Below are 13,666 nucleotides of genomic sequence, written 5' to 3'. Positions count from 1 at the left end.
GTAAACATTCGAATCGGTCGAAACCAGGAAGTGTCGGCCGCCATTTTGTCTCTCGCAGTCTGAGGGGGTGAAAAAAAAAGGTGGAGAACGTGAAAAGGGGGCAGAGTGGACAGTTCCTGACCCCCTAGCCTTGGTCAGGGGGTCACAGAAGGACCCCCAAGAGAGAAAAAAACAATTAAAAAAAAAAAAAAAAAATTGCGAGGTGCGCGCACGGCACGCACTACGACCCGTGGGTGCTCGGTGTGCGAAGCGCAACGAGCGCCCACAGCGCTCAACAGCCGTAATTGAGAGCCTCAGCTAAAAATTAATGGAAGAAGACATGGGTAAATAAGTGTCTAAATACAGTGATGTAATATCTGACGTCATCAGCAGAGGATTGCGGTCGCGTGAGTTATAGTTGCCTGCACTAACTATAACGGGGGAATTTCAATGGTTTTTCACGAGTGAAATGTCCAGCTAACTATAACATGTGTGAAACCCATGGTTTTTTAAGTGAATTTGCAAGGTTTTTTAAATGCTAATTCCTAACTATAACGTGTGTGAAACCTATGTTTTTTTCAGAGAATTTGTATGGTTTTTGAAATGCTAAGTTATGTATTTTTTTTTTTTTTTTTTTTAATCGCGAGGTGCGCGAGGTGCGCGAGGAGCTCTATTGTTTTGAATTTGGATAAAGTTGAACAGCATAGTTAATATCTTGTATAAACTTTTAAAAACATTTTTTTTTACGTTTTTTTCACGGTGCGCACCCCGCGATTTTTTGAAAAAAAAATAAAATGTTTTTTTAACCCTTCGGGGTCCTTCAGGGACCCCCTGACAAAGGCTAGGGGGTCAGGAACTCTCTACCCTGCCCCCTTTTCACGTTCTCCACCTTTCTTTTTCACTGTCACACACAAAATGGCGGCCGACACTTCCTGATTTCGACCGATTCGAATGTTGACTGACATGTAACCACCAATCAGAATTACGCTCGCGCACTTTATGGTGCGCGCACCGTGCGCACACGGTGCGCGCCCGGTGCGCGCATATAGATATTTATGTACTTTTAACTGCAATTTCCTCAGGAACTACTGAACAGATTGACACCATATATGCAAAAGGCACATGCCTGACCTGAGGACTACCTCTTTGCCAAATTTCAAGTAATTCTGTTCAGCCGTTCGGGCTGTACCTTCGACTAAAGGTCCTATGGGAAAATGCATGCGGAAAACGCGTTTTGGGACCCCCCTTTTTTCTCAGCCCCCGCTTGACGAATCACCCCGAGACTTTCAGGGTAGGAGCTGAGCAGAGCCCCTCATTAGTTTTGAAAATTACGTGAGGATTTGTCAACCGGTGCCAAAGTTATTCAAAATAGAATTTTCAGATTTCCTATGGGAACTCGGTCCTAACTATAACTATCTACTGGCGACCGCCAGTAGATAATATATATATATAGATATATAGATATATATTTATATTTATATGCAAGCAATAATGACACACTTGGTAAATATAACGCATGAATAAAACTGATGAATAAACAAGCAGCAAATAATATGAGATAAGACTCAAGCAAATATACTGGACACCCTGCAAGAGATCAGAAATATATATATATATAGATAGATAGATAGATAGATAGATAGATAGATAGATAGATAGATAGATAGATAGATAGATAGATAGATAGATAGATAGATAGATAGATAGATAGATAGATAGATAGATAGATAGATAGATAGATAGAGCCGTAAACAAAGCGCTCCTTACGGGAAGCCGGACCCGTGGGAGGTGGCGTGCAACGCTGGCGGAGAACCAGCAACTCAATCCCAAAACGTAAGCAAGTCTACACGCACTTAGGAAACCAGGCAGGTTACGATACCATAAGTTGATTTATTACTGCATAAATCAATACATGACGCGTTCCGGCAGTCCTGCTGCCTTGATCACAACAAAGTATTGTAAACAACTGATCAGTGAGTTAAAGCATTTCATAACACTTGAAAACGGACTTACTGAAAGTGGACTAGCATACAGAGCGCTCAATGGTAAACAATGAGGTGGCCATTTTAGAGTGGCGTGGGATACAGCCAAACCCTACTGCCTTGTATTTTGTACCATCACAATAATGCCCATACAATTGGAAATAAATGCAGAGAAATATTTAAAACGTATACAGTAAGGAACAAGGATGGTAATATGCATTCTGTAAGTACCATGTGTATATAATTGCTCATCGTCTCGTTTTGGATACATAGTGCGATAGTCTGTATATCCGTTTACTTGTTGTATTGCGGAAGGCATAATAACCAGCACCGTAATCACATTAAAATTACACGGTCTTACACTGAACGGACCTTTGACAGAATTAATATCTGGTTAAAGGAGTGAGCTACATCCATCAAAATACTGCACAGTACTGTATACGGTCATGATTTTCCTCTCTTGTTATTGACCTTGCCACGCATGAGCCATATTTTAAGGCAAAATTGGTGTCATTTAGGGTATAGATATATATATATATATACATCAGATGATTACTTTGGATGTGCACCTCAACTCACTCCTACATCACAAAGAAAACACCTCAAATGATCAAACCCACTGGCCAAACATCACAATGGCAATAACCAAAACTCAATACATCACCTGGTGCAAACACCGCATCTCAGACTGGGAAAGTAAACAGCCGTGATTGAGAGCTTCAGCAACCAGGGTCCACTTCTCTGAGGTAGACGTGTCCGCCCACACTCAGATTCCAAAATCCTGGTTTCCGAGTCAGCAACCCTCAGCTTTAAACACACTAGAAGGTTTGAGAAAGACCTCCCCCTGGGCCAGAGGAATCTTACCAGAACTGGCCAGGTTCCAAGCAAGCATTCCCACGGCAGGAAGGAGTTCTCACGTCCCCTTCTTCAAATCTCGCATGTTCCAGCCTCTATTTTGACAAAGCTCACAAAGCCTTTCAGAGTACATAAATAATCCCTCACAAAAACAGAAAGGCCTTGAACGTGAATAACCAAAGCAACATGCAAACGCTGCTGTGCATGCAGAAAAGCTGAAGCAAGGCAAAAGTCAGGGAAAAAGGATGACATGAGGCCATGTCAAAGCCAATAGTAAGAACTTCATAATTCTCATAATAACCCAAACAACTTGCAAGCGCTGCTGTGCTCGCAGAAAAGCTGAAGCAAGGCAAAGTCAGAAAACAAGATGACATAAGGCCATGTCAAAGCCAATAGTAAGAGCTTCATAATTCTCATACAGCACCGAGCACATGTGTGCATTACTGCCCACAACACTGCACTTTGAAACCAAAGAGTACATTCCACACCTCTCTCTCCCTCTCACTCTTCCAAATGCACATCCCACACGCTCTGCTCTTGGCAAGGCTGTTCACTCCGTGACAGCTTCCACTGAAAGACAGCAAGATTACAAGAAAGAGAAGCAAGGCAATTGCAGGACCGTCGTACATTCAGGCTAGGATGAAATAACACACTAAAGTCAGTTAAAATAATGGTAGTCAAAGGTCATCACTGGGTGTCAAACCACAAGAGTGCCTTTAGCACTACAATGATACATCCACCGCTAATGCACTTTAAAAAAGAAAAGAAAAAAACACATTAGCCCTGGATATGTCTTAGCATAGCAATTTTTTTTAATTAGTTGTAGCCACACTGCAAAGCATCTGTGCTGCTGTACAGCATTGCCACAAAACATTGCCAAAGCCAATCGCTCTCATAGGCAAGACCGATTGGCTTTGTCAATGCTTGTTTCGGTAAGTTCTCACTCTGTATATACCACCTCCATACATGGGAATGAGGAAGAATATGTTTGGGTTATAAATGTACAGATGACTCTTGCCACCTTTCTTCCCACGGATACTTGGAATCCCAGCACGAGAGCTGGTATTGTCAACCAATCAAACAGTACAATCCAATCAGCTTTACAGATTTTGTAAGCGAAACATTTGTAAATACTGAATATCTGTGGACGTTGTTTACTTACTTGTGGCGCAACTGGAAACATGACTAGATTTTACTGTCTATTGAGTCTAGTCTTATATAGAGACAGGGAGATGAGAGAATCCTTATTCTCTTACTATAGAGACAGGGAGATGAGAGAATCCTTATTCTCTTACTCCAGAGATGGGAAGCGTGTGACTTGCTTTGGGTTCTGGCCTGCTTTTGGTAAAAGGTGGTGAGTGGTCTCACCTGCCTTTGCTCTAAAAGCTTGCCACTGAACATGGAGACATGGAAGAGGTAGAGACAGTGTGACTCACTAGGGCTGCTTGTACATGACACTGAGCTGCACTCTTACAGCGATGTAGGTCCAGATGTATGACCCGTTTTTGAATGCGCAAACAGGTTAGCGACCCGTTTGAGCATGCAAAAACCTACGGGGCCATGTAATACCCTATTTAGCGAATCGCAATTTATTAGCGACTAGCTAAAGAGGATTTGCAACTCGCAATTAGAAAGAGGCATTCCATGGGCATCCATTCCTAACTGCAACTCTCAACCCCATTATGAATGTTTTGCGACCACAACTGAAGTTGCAAAACACTCGCAATTTACCGCCCTCTTCAAGAGGGTGGTAATGCAGTCACAATTGGGGACCCCTTCACCTTTGCAAATGCGGGGGAAAATATTTTTTAGGGGCAGGCAGTGGTCCCAGGGACCACTACCTGCCCTTAAAAAATGAAACGAAAACGGTAATTTTTTTTTATTTTTTAAATGCAGCCCGTTTTCCATTAAGGAAAACGAGCTGCAGTTAAAAAAAACTGCTTTATTTAAAAGCAGTCCCAGACATGGTGGTCTGCTGAGCCCAGCAGGCCACCATACCTGGGAGGGCCAGCCATTCTTAATGGGTTCGAGTCTCAAATTGTCGTGGTCGTCCATCTGGCCCATTGTGCAGCTATCTCAGTTAGACATGTAGCGCCAAGAGTGCAATGCGGTCAAAGGGAAGGTAAGAGGTACACGCACACACGCAGCCAGGCACTCATGGGAAATGATAACAAAGAGGCTCATCTTTGGAAATGAACGTTTTGGGTGCAGTTACCTTTTTATGTTTACCACTTAATCCTGTTTCTTTTATTGCCAGTCAACACAGGTCATGCATATCGAAAATGCACGGAGAATGGGACATGGCTACCTTACTTGGGGAACAGCAGCTTTGCCTGGAGAGATGTATCGGAGTGCGAGGAAGGAGAGGCAGTAAGGCAAGAAGAGGTAATGAGAGAGTAGAGTTCAGACTCAACCAAGAAAATGGAATGGGGAGTAGAGGAATCTGGGGCCTAGTGCCTGAAAGGGGTTTGCATTTGCAAAGTCTGCAGGTCGCAATATTGCAAAACTCAAAGTCACAATGTCTGTGCCTCTTGCAATTATGATTTTACGACTCATTATGAATCATTAGAAAAGGAGGGGCATGAAAAGGGGGTCCATTTCTTCCCAGCGATTCAGAATAGAATGCGTCTATGGTTTGCAATGTCTATGGTTTCTTCAAACCTTCACTGGAGATTGAATACAACAATAGGGTTCTTTTCATTTGCAAGATGTCCTTAAGGGACAGCTTCCATGCTGTGAGTGTGGGGTTTGGGCACTGAAGGAGCACACAGCAGTCCAGGGCACCCATGCAGCTCCCAACAATTGCCCTCCCATCATGGCCATTTTATATTATGATTTTAGCCCCTGTCCGTTTGAAGGTCAGTGGCTGCAATACAAAAAGTCAGCATTCTGAGAATCGAATTCAGAGATGGAGGTCTGCTGTCCCTCCCAGGCTTCCATTCGTCATTTTCAACCTCCTGGGAAGGATTACAAACGCTACCCTGCCTCATTAATAATAATGAGATGGAATGCTGTGAACCCTAGCGAATGGCGAAGGATTAGTACATCTTCCGCAGCAGAAAATATTCCCAGGGGTGCAAACCAGTTATTGTACGAAAACAGTAATTGCGTCGCAGCCCGAGAAAGGTAATTTGCTGAGCTGCAATGATAATTCTTCCATTTGAAACACTTCAATTAGGTGTGTCGGGAAACGTTTATAACGTGTCTATTTTGGGTGTCGGCCTTAGGTGGCGCTAGTAAGATTCACTGTCATGTTGACCCCAAGCCAAAATGTCCCTAGAACGGAGTCGCCTTCTTCAGGTCTTTTTTCCATGCCTGTGTTATACTTTGAGTGTATAAATCATAGATGCATTTTTCTCTTTCTTCTTATTTTTATGATATTTTTCTGACTGTTCCGCACCAACTCTCTTCCTGCTCCAGGAGGGTGGGGCAGTCCCTGTGAATCTAGTAGAGTGTCGAACTATGACACTATCGTTGCAGGTAAGTAGGTAGGTCCCTTTGCTGTTTGAACGTGTCTAAACGTACACGCTATGCAAAGCTTGTGTCGCAGTACTGCACCTTGTAACATCTGCACAGCAGTATTGAGTGAATATTAGTACAGGTGACCATGCGGTGGCATTTACTTCATAGATACGTTTCCACTATTTGCTAGTGTTGCCGAGGTCTTTCTTGCAGAGTGCACCTCGCACCCCTACCGTCAGCTCTTGGCTCGTAGCTGAGTATTCTGTACAATCCGTCTTGCTGTGGTTCTCTTTATAGTCGGCATTCCTCTCACCTGAAAGTGAGACAAAAAACTGTATTTCTTTAAATTTGTCTCCTGCATATACTACATGACGCCCCTCCTGACATCCCTCCTGTGTATCCTGCAGATACCCATCTCTGTTCGGACAAAGATGGCAATGGTATCGACTGATTCGTGTGAAATGTGGATACAACCTTAAGAATCAGTCTTAGGTTCAGTCTTTGAATCACCTTATTCTTATGAATTTGAAAGTAAGGTATTTATACTGATAACACCTCAATGTGGCTAACTTTCCATAAAAAAGTAAGAGGAGTCACAAATGCTGCTTGTAATGTTGCGTTATGCATAGATTTGCGTTATGCATAGATTAACCAGCAACTTCCAAAGATGAGCCAATACATTGACTGTACGTGGAGGATATAGCCTCTTAGCTCCCTCCAAAACCTTCTAATGACTGGGATTGCAATATGCTGTCACTTCTTGTGCTTGCTGCATTTTAGATAAATGTCTCCTTAGTGATGCATAAGAAAGCATTACTTGTATAAGAGAGCTTACTAGCCAATAAATACATCCTATTGAATGATGTTTGTTTCATACATCAATTGTCCCTCTCATCCATTGATTCATGCGTCATTTGTCCCGTTCACCCATTGACACACCCTTTAACATAATGCAGACATTTTCCAGTACAACACTTCCATGTCCCTGGCTTCCCTTCTGCTGTGCCTACATGTTTGTGGTGGCTTTAGATGCTGGACTTCTATTGGTACAGCAGCCTCATTACTAGATTTACGGTGTGTAAATCCTTTGCCAGTAATAGCAGAAGACTGGCAGCTGCCTGGTTTGTTGTTGCAACATTGGCATGAGGTGAGAATCTCATGGATGTTTGGTCCAATATGGTGCTCTCAGTATCATGGTCACGTGTGACGTCCTGCGCCTGTTGATGACCAAATGTATTGTTTGTATTGATGGAAAAGCATGAGCAATTATTGCAAACTGGCTGAGTGACATGGCATTCCCCGGAGACAGGGTGGGTGGATAGCTGGCATTGAAGTTTTGTGTTTATTGTGTGTTTTGTGGGGTTGTTAGCAGATCTATGCATGGTGTTCATCATGCTTTTAATAACACCCTGGTCGTGCTCCCAGTCATGAAATATGCATTGGTGTCTGCTGAACGTGTCTGCTTTTCCATTAATGTCTCATGGCAGGTGAGGTGTCACCACACTGTCAAATGCCTCGTGCAAGCTTTGATGGTGCGTAGATATGTTGTGGTGTCAGTTTGTATCTGCAATTCCTTTCCATTTCTTTGGCTTTGGAAGGATTTCAATGTGGGAAACACTGTCTTTACTGCTAACACACATGCCTTTGATTGCTTCTTCTGCTGCGGGATGAGCTCTGGCTGGGAAGTTGTCCAGATGTGCACACCGCCGTATATATGTTGCCTCCATTGTCACAGTCACTGCCGTGACTGCCTGCCTACCCTTTCTGCCTTTCCTCATGTTGCCGTATGTCCACCACCTTAACAGTTTTTGTATCCTGCTTGTGACATCCACTAGATTGCTCCACTCGCCCAGCTTCTTTGACCATTGGCTAGTTGGCTAGTTCTGTACTAGTCTAATATACAGCGATGACTGTGACAATAAATGTGCGACGCCGTCATTGCCATCATTTGCCAGTATTCTCTTCTGTGCTGGGACTGTCATTGACGTCCTTGAATCCAATTCTGCACGTAAGAAAATCTTACCGCAGTATGGAATGGGAGATTGGTACAGTCATGCTGAATGACTTGTTTTATACTGAATTAGCATTCTTGAAACAAGATTCCCTTGATAGTCAGTCTTTGGTGGCTGCACTCAAGGACTGTCACTTGAGTGAAGCCACCAAAGCTAGACATTTTGTAAACACCCTTGGGGCAGAACAAATGGTACCACCTTCAACTGATAGTGAACACCCCTCCCACACACATCACAAGCCTTAGATACTTTTGATGTCTGGATTCACTGATATATGAAAGTAGGAATATCTTAAGTTTGATGTTGCTAAAAAAAATCCCCTTGATTCAATAGAGGGGTTCACATCTGGTAGAGTTGTTATCTGGAATCTTTGCATTATGACCAATCTGTTTAAGACATATAGCTCCAGAATAAGTGTTAATGTAAAGTATTGTTTTGGTGTTATGAAATGCACAGAATACACTCTTTTGTTCCACTCCCTGGAAGGCGCTCATTCTATTGCTTCTTTGAGCATTAGCTCTTAGATAGCTTGAAGAAGCAAATGGTCTTTTTTCATGCTTGTTCTTTTGGATGTATGCATTTTGGATGCATGCTTAGTGCAAGCCTAGTTGAATGGCAGCAGAGCCCTGTACAGGGTAAAAGGCAAAGATACAGTCAAAGAGTGTGAAGCCAGTGCTTGAAATGGGACAATGGAAGGGCAGGTCCTCCATATTAGAGTCCCTGCTTGTTTCTGAGAAGTGCCGGTACCAATTAAAGTGAGAAATCCTAACTTGGAAGAAAGGTGTGAGCTGAACCACGAAAACGTGAATGGGGCTAGAGCAAGTGAAGAACCTCACAATTGTACATTTGGGCTAAGTTGAGAGAGAGAGAGTTCCACTAAAATAGCTAACAGGGCATTAAGTATGTGCCTTGCCAAAAAGATAAATAAACAGTAGGGATGGGGGCAGCCCAAAAAGGCAAATGGAGTAAAACCAGGGTAAAGCCACAAGAAGGTAAATGTGGGTAGATGAGAGTTCACTCATTAAATGTAAAGAAGAAAAGGTATTGAACTATTGTTGTGATCAAGAGCATTTCAAACATCAACACTTTAGCTGCAAACAAATGTCCACCGTGGCCAGGACATGTACGGAAGTTCACTTTGAGTGAACTCACATCTAAGGAAGAGTGGAGCCTGGGGCACATCTGTCTCATATCATAGTGGGGCACCTGCCAAGAGAATCTAGAAACACATCTTCTGCACATGAGAATATACTGGGTCATTCTGAGATGAAATCAGAAGCAGGGTGGCATTGGATTACTGTACATGGGACTTTCTACCCCACAAGGTGGCGTGCACAATATAAATGCTGGACCTGCGAAATCGCAAAGTCGATGCATTTTTGAAAAACAATGCTTACCTCTTATTAACTATCTCTAGAACTGCCAATGCTTAGCTATTGGATATGTGTTTTGTTTCTTGGTGAGACTGCTTGGGAGGTGAATACTCGTTCTGGTCATGATGTTTCTTAGATCATTAAACTTAGGGGCTCTTTATTGCTTTTCGAGTTCCCAGGCAATCTGTAGTCCAGAAGCAGAACAATGTTTTCTCTGTAGAATTGCTGCTTCTTGGGACTTCTCTCTGTTGCTCGTGGAGGCTAGGTCGCTGGCACAGCTGTTTGTATGCAGTGGGTCATTTGAAATCAACTCAGCAATTAGTTAGATGGACATCTTTCACATTTCATGAAGGGTAGATGAGCTCAGATCACCTTTAGATCCTAGTGGAAGCGCTTACAGGCCTTGAGCTATCCGGAAGAGTTTTCGTCAATGGATCTGGGGTTGAAAGACTGGACTCTAACTGGACACACAAACTTGTTTCTTTCTGTGTTCATGTATAGTTTTTTGCTTATGAGTTCTGATAAACAATGCGCCCTAGTGATGTTGATTCTAAGACAGGAGGCACAGCACTCCTTATTCTTTATCATTGTCCTCTGAACATGATCACCACCAGAGTAGTGGACTTGCAGAGAAACAAAGGCGACCAAGGTTTGTATGGGTGACGCTGCTGTTCTTCTGAGAGCACCTGGAAGTGCGCGGAGCTAAAGCTGCTCTATAAAGAGGAGCCTGCGAGACAGGAACCCGGAGTGCCTGTTGTAAAACCTGCTGCTGCCTGTAATTATGTTTTTCCTGAGATCTGAGGGTTCAAGCTCCTGTTGTCAGTTGGCAGTGCTGGCTCTTCTGAAGGTCATAAGGAAACAACGCTTCACACCTCCCTGGAATCTGGTTTGGCATGAAGGATATTGGTGGCAGCATCATGTCCTGTTTCCGGGGTGGGGGTGGGCAGTGGGAGGGGGAGGAGAGCAGCACTGGTAGAATGATCTCGCCTGAATGAAACACACAATATCAAAAACCATGCATTCACCCATAAATACATTGAAATAAACATTGTATGTGTTTTTGTCCATGCTCTCCATCTTCTCCCATTTCTATCTATTTTTAACTTCCCTTTTTCAAACGTGTGACCCCTCTCTTCACTCCCCTGACTTACTCATCTTTATCCATCTCCCCTCCACCTTCCTTTACCCTACCTCCAGGAGGCACAGCTAATATATTTCCAGAGTATGCAGATCGTTTACACAGTCGGGTATTCCTTGTCCTTGGTCTCTCTGGCTGGAGCCGCCGCCATCTTTGTTTATTTCAGGTAAAGTAACCAGAAATCCGAGCAAGACAGTTAAAGTTCTCACAGCCCATTGCGTGAGTTCTCTGTAGCTCCACTGAGGTGATTGAGGTCAGTGATGTGGCTAGAGCTGGTTAATGAGGTGTATGACGTCAGTGATGTGGCAACAGGTGCTTCATGAGGTGTTTGAGAAGGGATCAGATCAGACCTGATGAAAGAGTGCGTGAGTAAGTCACTGGCCATGGATAGGCAGACACGGAATGTCTGTTGCAGTCTATCTGAGCTTCCCTCGCACTGACGTGTAGCCAAAGGTTCTGTAAGGTATCCATGTAAGGTATCCATGTAGCCATGTAGGTTCTGTAAGGTATCCTCCTTTTTGGTAGCCTTTGCCAGGCTCGAGGCTGAACCCTGTCCATTGTCTTCAGGTAAGGAGGGATCAGCCGGAACGGTGCAGCAAAGAGATAAATAACTTAAGACTGAGGCAAATGTAGATATAAAAATGGTGAAAGTATTTCAATTAAATGTCACTTAAAGTCTGAAGGTGACAAAAGGATCAATCCGATCCAATTACCTGATGTTATTATTCACAAGATAGTAGAAATGAGAATCTGCGAATCTATTTAACTAGCATTAAAATCTAATAATAGTTTGTTGGCATAAACCCCTCAATGATTTTACCAAACAGCCAGGAAGGTAAAAAAGAAGAAAACTCACACAAAAATCACCTACAATGTGACAGTGTCCTGGAAAAGGGCCCAAGCGGGGTAGTGCCACCAAACAAGTTGAAGCTTGCACTACTAAGTTAAGCGATCTTATAGTTTAGGCTTTGTTGTAATATAAACACGCACTTCCCTGATGTTGCACATATTTCCTCTTTGACTCTACTGCCGGATTAAGGAGTCCTGCACAGACCTTGTTAACAGCCCTGCTTGTGGGGCCACCTTCCAGCTTCTGCCTTCTCCGAGGCGCAGCGCCAAGAGGCTGAAGTGCCAGGCTTCAGAGCACCTTCTGCTGTAGGAAATCTTCTCTCCCTCGCTGTTGAGGGTGCGGGCCATCACAGTGATTCCATGTCAAATACAGACCGTCAAAATATAGACTGCAAAAACATAAATATCTAATACCAGCACACCGACCATACATAAATATAACCCTACAAAAAGGTTGACCTATGTTAAATTCCTAAATCCAGTCAAACTCACTTTCCTCCTATTGTGGGACTGGGCTAATATACTGTTGTCATTCCAGGCTTAGTAATTTTGGAGCACATGCTTGATCTCAGGGTCAGGTTCATGTTGATTGTTTTGTTGGGAGAATCTTATGTATGGGAGTTCTATTAGCAAGTAGATGTTTTCAGTCTATGTTTTTGAAGTCTTTTCTTTTGAGAATGTATATTTTCACACGCTACCACCACAGGTATCAGACAACAGTCTTGTAGGCCTCCATGAACTTGGCCATCAACAGTAATCCTGTCTCACAGCTCTCATGAAGAAGGAGGTCTTGCTGTTCCCGGGGAGCCCCAAGGGGCAGCTCTCTCCTGGAATCAATCTTCACTTCTGCAGGGACGTAGGCAAGCAAGAAGCTCTCCTGCTGCTGAGGCGGCTCGCCATCCCCAAAGATATTCAGGGAGCTTGTCGAGCGGTCGGCGCTTAATACGGAGAGGCTTAACTTTGATTGTTGGAATTTTGAAGCCCTTTAAAAGATCAACTGGAAAGTTAACGGTGCCAGACTCCTCATCTAACTATAGAAAAGCGTAATTGAACTCAAGCATTAGTTTCTAAATTGATCTTTAAATCATACTCCTTGATTCTGCAGGATAACTCCTAAGCTACTTGTTTGGGAGAAAATGCTATTTTTGGTTCTCCTTTTCCTGTGAGCTTCAGCAAAGAACCTCCCACCTAGGATCTAGGAAGTACAAAGGTTTCCCCTGCTGATTTTACTCCAATCACTACTAAGCCTAGGGGGGGCTGAACTGCAGCCTCTGGCAGTGGGGTGTTTTTTCTGTGTACGGTTTTTAATCAGACAGACCGCCTAATCAATCAGCTTACCTTTTCCAGCCCAGCTCGCAACGTTACCTGAAGCCTAGAAATATTTAGCAGTTCCCAACTTCAGCAAACTTGTTTTATATAACCTTGGAAAAATCGGATAGGAAATTCGAAATTTTATTAATACATTTCACAGTTTTAATATGGTAAAGTTTGAGTTCTATGTCAGATGGGCCTAATGGGGTCCAATCCTAATGTAATGGTGCTTTCAAAAACAGCCCTGGAATACCATTGTAAAATTTGGAGAAAAGTGTGTAAACATTGTACCCTTTTAAAGTTCCACTACAACGCTGCAGAGGCTGTGCCCACAGCTTGCGCACTGTTTAACACTTGTGTGACACGTTTAGAATAATGTTCCGCTGGTAGTGATACACACAAGGCGTGTCACAAATGCACTGATCTACATATTGGGACTGTATCATCATCTGAGCACTCAGTCCCTTACTCTATCATCTGTTTTTAGGTCGAGCCTGGGCAGCGCATGCGCTGCTCTGCAAGCCATGCTGTATTGGAGTATGTACTTGAAGCCCCGCCCACTCTCCGCCCATATTTGTCATTGGCTTGTGTCATTGTCCTTCATGAATGCTGGCTTCTTATTCGTTATTAGACTTGTTAGTCCCTCCTTAGTACCACCTTGTCTTCATTTGTAACCTCCCATGAGGACTGGCCCTTTTACTTCAG

At 43.4% G+C, this 13,666-nt stretch overlaps 1 protein-coding gene across 3 annotated transcripts in view; it reads left to right on the top strand.

Annotated features, from left to right (window-relative positions):
- Nucleotides 1-13,666, top strand: part of LOC146810498 (glucagon-like peptide 1 receptor) — a 279,433-nt gene that overhangs the window by 138,953 nt on the left and 126,814 nt on the right. For all 3 annotated transcript variants that reach the window (XM_085614427.1, XM_085614426.1, XM_085614428.1), the window contains exons 4-5: nt 5,074-5,201; nt 10,861-10,967. In XM_085614427.1, coding sequence (XP_085470553.1) covers nt 5,074-5,201; nt 10,861-10,967 — 235 coding nt within the window. The remainder of the gene's footprint in view (nt 1-5,073; nt 5,202-10,860; nt 10,968-13,666) is intronic.

The sequence above is a fragment of the Triturus cristatus genome, chromosome 7, assembly GCF_964204655.1.
Source record: "Triturus cristatus chromosome 7, aTriCri1.1, whole genome shotgun sequence".
In the NCBI taxonomy this organism is placed as follows: domain Eukaryota; kingdom Metazoa; phylum Chordata; class Amphibia; order Caudata; family Salamandridae; genus Triturus; species Triturus cristatus.
This window is presented reverse-complemented; position numbering and strand designations above follow the sequence as displayed.